This window comes from Molothrus ater, chromosome 38 (genome assembly GCF_012460135.2).
Source record: "Molothrus ater isolate BHLD 08-10-18 breed brown headed cowbird chromosome 38, BPBGC_Mater_1.1, whole genome shotgun sequence".
NCBI classification, from domain to species: Eukaryota; Metazoa; Chordata; class Aves; order Passeriformes; family Icteridae; genus Molothrus; species Molothrus ater.
Window position 1 is genome coordinate 153627 of NC_071665.1, and position 7861 is coordinate 161487.

Below are 7861 nucleotides of genomic sequence, written 5' to 3' on the forward strand. Positions count from 1 at the left end.
CCAAGTGGTAGTACATCATCTTTGATTAAATGTGAGGTGCTGAAGGGCAAAAATTCTCAGTGCTAAGGAGAGAGTGTCTCCACTCACACAGCAAGGTAAGTGAAGGGGAAAGTGCAATCTGTATTTCATGGGAGGTGTTCAGTTTTTAACCAAACATTTTTGCAGAAGACGTGCCCAGGCAGGGGTGATTCAGAGCATTTTATCAGCCTCACAGAGTATCCCCACATCTGCTTGGCCACATTTTCTCTCTTTTTTCATTGTGAATGATTTCTCCTGCCAGGGTTGCTCCTGCTTGGAGTTCTGCTCTCAGTGGAGCCCTGGAATTTTCTCAGCAGGCCTCTGCAGCGAGTTCTGAGCCAAGGTGGGGCTCTGCTGCCAGCCCAAATCTGCGCTTCCCCTGCCCAGCCTGAGTGCAGGTGGGGCATGTGCTGGGCATGGCCGGAGACTTGCATGGCCAAAATCCTATATATATATCCTATACAGAACTATACAAATCTCAATTTAGGTTAAAAACAGGAATTTATTCTATTATTACAACCTTTCTATGTAATAATATACAAATAATAACTTCAGTTAATTTATATCCAACCTCCACAACAACGCACTATACACAAAGATCAATTAGGTGTTTAACAACTTAATTTATTACATATTACTACAAGGATTAAGCCCATCTAGGAATACAAAAATATCTCCATAGATATGTAACTAGAATTACATCCAGAAACAGATAAATATGCATATAAAAATAGACTTATATACCTATACAAATACCAATATTCCTATTTTAAAAGCCATATAACAAAAATTGTATCAAAAGAGATACCTACACAACTTTACCCACAGGAAATAGAAATTAACACAGATATAACAATATCTATGTATACATAAATAAATTTATACACATATATGTAATTTCAATAAAAATATATATATACACATAGCATACATTCATAACAAAATAAATATACATAAATATAAGAATATACACATGGAAATAAACACATACAAATAGCAACCCACGTATGGAAATACACATATAATAAACCATGGCTACGTTCAAGTCCGTGTATCTTTAAACAGCACTCGAAGCAGAGGGATCCCAGCTGCCCCATCTTCAAAGCCTCTCGCTCGGTCTCCTCCTCCCGTGCAGAGCAGCTCTCCTGGACAGCGACAGCAGATGGAACACCTGGCAAGCAAAGGGAACACTGAGTGAGTATGGGGACGTTTCCCTTGGCAGCAGCTGCACTTCCATCAGGGAAGAGGCAATGTCAGAGCCTCCCAGGGGGGTCAGAAAGAGAAAGCAGCCGAGCGGGCCAGGCTGTGGTGAGCGCAGCCGCGGCGGGACTGTCCCGCAGCCCCGGCAGCCCGGCAGAGCCGGCACAGCTCCCGGCCCTGCCGGCACAGCTGCCTTGCCCAAGGACAGCCCCTGTGCCGGCCGGGGCAGCTGCGCTGAGCAGCCCCAGCACGGGCAGGGCCCGCTCCTGCCCCGCCGGGCAGTGCCCACGGCCACAGCCCACGGCACCCTCAGCCCCACCTGCCTCCCCGGGCCTGTGGCCTCACCCGGGCTCTCTCCAGGCTGGCAGCAGCAGGTCCCCGTTCACTGCTCTGGCTGCTGGCCTTCAGCTCCTCCCTGCTGGCTCCCGTCAGTCTCCAGCTGTCCTCAAGGTCTTCATGGCAGCTGTGGCAAAAGTGGAGGCTCTGGAATTGCTTCCAAGGCCTGGCAGAGCTGCAGTCCCGGAGCCCTCTGTGCTCCCTGCTGGCCCCCTCCATCCCCTCAGCCCCGCCATGCTCTCGGTGAACCCCCAGCCCCCTTCAGTTTCTTCAGCCCCTCACAGTCCTCTCACCCCCCTCAGTCCCTTCTGACCCATCCCGTCCCCTGAGACCCACCACCCTGCCAGCCTCTGCCACTTGCCTGTCACCTCAGTGCCACCATGGCCCTCGGCTGCCCCACAGCCCTCAGCCCCAGCAGCAGCTCAGGGTCACCGTCCCTTCAGCGCCCCCTGAGCCCCCTCAGCCCCCTCTGTCTCACCGTCCTTCAGCAGCTCCTCAGGGGACAGTGCCTGGGGCCAGCGGCAGCTCCCACCGCTCCAGGGACAGCCGGGGCTGGAAGTGCTGCTCCGCCCGGCCCGGCCGCCAGCTCGGACCCAGCACAGGGACGGGGGACACAGGGGGCACCGGGGCAAAAGCAAGAGGTGAAAAAGGCAGCTGAGGGGGGAAAGAGCTAAAAATGCAGCCTAGGCCTACACAAACAGCAATCTATCCATCAATCTCTCCATCTAAACATTCCTATTCCTCTTACTATATAACTATACACATTCATAAATGTAACTGCATACATATGCATATATATATATATATAAATATTTTACACATATAAAAATCTAACTCTGAAAATCTATAAATGTAAATATATAGTAAAATATAATTATATCACATCTATAACTATATACATATCCACATTTAACTATACAGATCAAGCTATGTCCATATAAATAGAACACTATCATCTATAAATTGAACTATAACCACTAATAAATAGAACCATAGAAATCTATAAACATATCTACAAACAGAGGAGTTCTACCTGCCCGATGGTCACAGGCTCTCCCCTGTCTCTTCCTGCCGTGCAGGGCAGCCCTCCTGGAGATGTTGGTCAGGTGGCATCTGGGAAGCAAAGGCAACGCTCAGTCAATATTGGCCCTTCTGCACCTTTCCCTTGGGCAGCAATTGTCCTTCGACCAGGGGCTGTCAAAGATGGCCTGAAAGGCAGACTCTCACTTGGCAATTTGAAGCAATCTGCCCTTAAAAGAACAGGGACCATTCCAAGTGTTCAAAAGGGTGTTTCAAAACACTGAAGTATCTTGATAAAGTCTCAGCCCCCGCAGTGCAAAGGGCACCCAGGAGAGCTTGAAACACAGACAGTCCCAGCTGCCACAAGGAAGCCCAGCCTTGTTCTTTCTCTGAGCTGACAGAGAGACCTCAGCCCTCACTGAAATGGCTGAAGCTGAAGGTGCTGGGAGCTGAGTCATGAACCAGCTCCATTACCTGGCATCTACAAACTGCCCTCTGCAGCGAGCAGCAGCTGCTCCAACTCGACCATCAGCTCTGGCAGGAAGGGCTGGGAGGGACAGAGCTCCCTACGAGGCCTGCAGGCTGCACCAGCTTGGCTAAGGAATGGATCCACAGTGCTCCCTCTCTCCTCTTAGGCCTCCCTAATCAGGGGTCATTCAAGCTTTTCCTTCTGATACTGGAGTTACTGTGATTTTTCTATTGGTTGGCCTCTGATGTTGTGCTCCTTGTTTTTCTTGTGGGTCAGGACCAGTACCAGCAGAGTGGTATTACATTTAGTCAGTGATTTGGACTTCTACCCTGACTTTTTGCTCTTTTTTTCCCCTGTTCCTTCAAGAGTCGCTCAGCCTGGCCTCCCCTGGCACCCTGCAGCAAATTTACCCACCCACTTCAGCACAAAACTGGGACACCCGGCTTGGTGACACAACTCCCACAAGGTCAGGTTTATTCCCTGCTCTCTTGCCACAGCAGAGGACTCAGTGTCAGAGCCTCTGGAGAAGCGTGGAGGGCAGGGCTCAGGGAGGTTGTGCCAGTGCAGGATTTGAACTAAAGGCACCAGGAAGCACCAACCCTGCTCAGAGCAGCCATCTCACAGCTCTCTAAATCAGTGTGGGCTCTGTCCTCACCAGGCTCCTGGGGCTCCTGGGAACTGTTCCTGCAGCTCTCGGTGCCAGATGAAGCTTCCTCTGCTGCAGCTCTGTTCACAGGCTCCCCTCCTGAAGAATCAGGGGCAACACCAACATTGTCCTGAGCAGAAAAACAGAAAGAAAGGAACCCAAAGATCACTGTCTATTTTGCTGGAATCATATCAGGGATACAATAACTCTCCTTCTCCACTCCCAAAGGACATGGAGCACAGAGGAGGGAACACTGCCCCCACGGTTCACATGACAAGCCTTTTAAACTCAGGATTCAGGGGGCCAAGGTGAAACTGAAGCTCTTACAAAATGACCTTTGAGACAAAACATGAACACAGAAAACCAGAAGACACCAAGTGAGGGGACGTGCCCCCACGCTCTGACCCTGCCTTATCCCAGAGCTGTGAGAAATCAGCCAGCACAAAGCCAGGGGCTCTCCTTGCTGCCAGCACGGCTGCCAGCAAGGGCAGAGCTCGCTCCCAGCCCTGCCCAGGGCTGTGTGCTGCAAACCCACAGGCAAAGCACACATTTCTGCCTGGGAGTCTCAGCACCCGCAGCCAACCGCTCACACAACCCATCACAAGGTGCTGCTTCTCGGAGCCCTCTGCTGCTGCCCCACGCGTGTCATCCAGGCAAACATTTATGCACCCTGGGTATTTCCAGGATCACATTTGGGATCAGTGGCAAAAATCTGTACATCGTTAGGGTAGGGAAAAAAAACAACCCAAAAGACAGGAAAAGCCAGACAACCAAGTAGTGTTTCTATTCCACTGAGGAAGTAAATGTCCACAATGAAGCAAATTACCTTTGGACACAAAGATATTCTCACTATGACCAGTTTCAGAATATTCATCTCTTTCTATCATAGCTCATTCATCAGAACCCTAAAGATTCTAAAGATGGTTCAGAGCCTGCAATGTTTCCTTTTCTTATGGAATAAAATGCTTCTCTAAACTGCTATGTGTGACTTTACAGAGGACAAAAGTCATGCCACTTGAGAATAAGGTATTGGTAAATCCAAAAAATCCCACTCCCCTCCTTGAGTCATAATCACAAATGTACTGCAGGCAATGGGTCAGCACATCAACAGAAAGAGAGACATTCTTTGGCCAACACGTGTCATAATCTGCAAAAGGACAGAGAGCTGCAGCTGCAGCCCAGCCCCAGCCACCGCTCTGGGAGCGCCTACACGCACGGCAGGGCTCACACAGTGATAGTGGAGCCCTGGAAAATGTTAAAGATAGACTTTGAAAATGTTAGGCTTTGTGTTTTCTCAGATCACTGCACCTGCGTAAGCAGTATGATAAATGATATAATTGTTAAATATGATGATTGTTTAGTAAGTAAATATAATTATTGTATAATCATAAGAAGAATCATGAGAAACTAGGTTAGAAATTTAAGGGGGAACCAAGAGAAGCTATGTTTAGCTGAAATCTGTGCCTACAATAGAACAATATAAGTTTAATAATTAACATGAAAGTTATATAACGATAGAGTATAAAACACGTTCACCTCGAACGTATGGTTGCAATCAGATTTGGGTGGAAACTACCCCGATTCCCAGAGCTCTTAAATAAAAAGCACTGCATATAATCGCTTATGTGATTATGTGTTTTTGAATGCTAACAACAGCAGCAGCAGCTGCAGCCCAGCCCTTGCTTTGCCTTGGCCTTCCCACCCAAAAGAGGCACAGCCCACATATCTGCTGCAGCTGGGACAGAGGCACCTCTGGCATGCCCCTCCCTGCACGGGACACTTGGCCTTCAGTGCCAATTCCCCAAACACTCTTCTCCTCTTTCCCAGCAAGTAAAACCTCTTCTTCGCTTCTTCTTCATCCCCTCTTTTAGAAATCTTTCTTAACCAAGAATAATTCAATAACTAAATAAGAATGAAATAAGTTCAATTAAAGAAGTCTTTGCTTCTCAACCGTGTCACAAGGTTCAAAAGCTCTCAGTCCAGCCCCTTTTATCCCCATCCAATGGAATTACCTGAGCAGAGGGAGATCTTTCAGACAGGGACCTCCTGATCTCCCGAATCATTTTCTCTACGGCAAGGCCGAGATCTGCTGGTGGCCATTCCTCCTCCCCAGGCGCGTTCTGTGCTGAGCTGGAGGCCGTCCATGCTGCACAAGCTGCACTGCCAGCGGGAGCGCTGGGCCCTGAAGTGCCCGGGCTGGCTGCAAGAATCCAAACACATTGGTCAGGCTCCACAACGTGGCTGTGGGACACAGAGCTCTGGTGCTGCTGTGGATCAAACATCACGGGAAGCACACAGGCAAACCAGGCAGAGAATCTTTCGGCCTCCTAGGTGCCCCTTGCTAGTAGGCTTGACAGCCTCTGGCCGAGAATGACAGAGCCTTGTGGAAAACTACTTGAAACGGTCACTTTTCACGACCTTTCGGAAAAACAGGGCTACAGCTCTTTTCCTACCTCGTGCGTCGTAGGCTGCGGGCTGCTGCTCCCTGTGGAGCTGCTGGAAGCTGCAGGGCTGCACCCCGAGCACCTCCCGCTCGGCCGGAGGCAGCTGCTCCCCGTAGAGCTCCTGCGAGCGGCTGCGGGGCCCCTCCCGCCCGAGCGGCAGCGGCCGCTCCCCGTGGAGCCCGAGGAAGTGGCAGGGCGGGATGCCGAGCACCTCCCGCTCGGCGGGCGGCGGCCGCTCCCCGTAGAGCTCCTGGAAGCGGCTCGGCCCCTCCCGCCGGGCCGGCAGCGGCCGCTCCCTGTGCAGCAGGTGGAAGCCGCAGGGCGGGCGCCGGGCGAGCAGCGGCCGCTCGCCGGGGGGCTGCTGGAGGCGGCCGGGCCGGGGGCTGCGCAGCTCCCGCCCGTCCGGCAGCGTCCGCTCCCTGTGCAGCAGGAGGAAGCCGCTGGGCGGGCGCCCGGCCGGCAGCGGCGGCCGCTCCCTGGGCAGCGGCTGGAAGCGACCGCGCCCGCGCCGCCCGTCCGGCAGCGGCCGCGGCCCGGGGAGCTGCTGGGAGCCGCAGGGCGGGCGCCTGCGGCCCTCCCGGCCCGCCGCCGGCCGCTGCCTGTTGGCCGCGCTCCGGCGCTTGATGCGGAGCAGGAGGTCGGGGCGGTCGCGGCGAAAGCAGGGGTTGCAGTAGTGGAGCCAGGCCCCGGCATCGCCCGGCGCAGCCGAGCCGACCCAGCCCGGCACCTTGCGGAAGCCGTAGCGGTAGAGCTGCCGCACGAAGCTGCGGAACTGCGTGGCCCTGAAGGTGTGCGGCACCGGGGCCGGCCCATGGCCACGGCCCCTGTGGGCGTGGCCCGAGCTGAGCAGCTCTCGCTCCAGGAGGCAGCGGTCGATGAGCAGCCCCTGGGCGCGGCTGTCCCAGCGCACGGAGCGGACGCGGGGGCTGTTCACCAGGCGCCAGAGCTTGGCGGGGAAGGTGCCGGCGCTGAGCCCGGCGGGCAGCGGCAGCTCCGCCATGGCGTCGATCGCCGACTGTGGCCACAACGCCCGCCGCGCAACGGCCGCGGCTGCGCCGGTGGCGCGCGGCCTGAGGGGGGCGCTGCGCTCGGGCCCGCGCGCGCCCAGCGCGGCCCCGGCGCGGGCCGGACTTGGCGGGGACGAGCGCGGCAGAGCCGGGGCTGCGGGCACAGCGCGGGCGGGGCGGCTCCGGGGCTGGCCGCGCTCGGCTCGGCAGCGCCAGCTGCGAACCCCCTCTTTCTGTGGCTGCAGGCATCCTTCTGCCTTGGCCTTGCGCTACAACCCCCAACCAGCAAGACAAGGAAGATAAAACAGCCGCTTCTCTCGCAGTCAGCCTCCTGCAGCTCTTGATGCCTGCTCTTATTCCTGGCCAGGTCCCAGACTCCTCATTTCCCATCCTTGAACTCCATCAGATTCCCCTCAGGCCAGTTCTTTAGCCCGCCGAGGTCCCTCTGAATGGCGCAATCATTTGGGCTCTCAGCTGCTCCTGCCAGCTTTGTTTTGTCTGCAGACTGTCTGAGGGTGAGCTGCTCCTCCAGCCCGGCCATGAATGAAGACATTAAAGAGCACCTGCCCCAGCATCAGCCCCTGGGGCTCAGAGCACCCGTGACTTGCCTCCAGCTCTACTTTGTGCCACTGATGACAGTCCTCATCCATTTTTCAGCCTTCCTTGCTGGGCATTTTGGCAGTTTGTGTTTAAGGAAGCTGTAGGAGACTGTCTCAAAGGC

General features: G+C 54.2%; 1 protein-coding gene across 1 annotated transcript; it reads right to left on the minus strand.

The window, feature by feature from the left end:
* Positions 1-621: 621 nt before the first annotated feature.
* Positions 622-7133, minus strand: LOC118700830 (basic salivary proline-rich protein 4-like). Its single transcript, XM_036405403.2, has 6 exons — positions 6143-7133; positions 5702-5889; positions 3699-3819; positions 2033-2667; positions 1564-1681; positions 622-1189 (listed from the first exon to the last, which is right to left on the minus strand). Exons 1-4 carry the CDS (start codon positions 7131-7133, stop codon positions 2657-2659), a joined length of 1311 nt encoding a protein of 436 aa, XP_036261296.1. The 3' UTR covers positions 622-1189; positions 1564-1681; positions 2033-2656.
* Positions 7134-7861: the final 728 nt, after the last annotated feature.

Coding starts and splice junctions, on each gene's coding strand:
- LOC118700830 (XM_036405403.2), bottom strand. CDS start 7,133: ATGGCGGAGCTGCCGCTGCCCGCCGGGCTCAGCGCCGGCACCTTCCCC. Junction 5,890..6,142: donor CGCAGCCTACGACGCACGAG/GTAGGAAAAGAG, acceptor GGATTCTTGCAG/CCAGCCCGGGCACTTCAGGG. Junction 3,820..5,701: donor AAAGATCTCCCTCTGCTCAG/GTAATTCCATTG, acceptor TTTTCTGCTCAG/GACAATGTTGGTGTTGCCCC.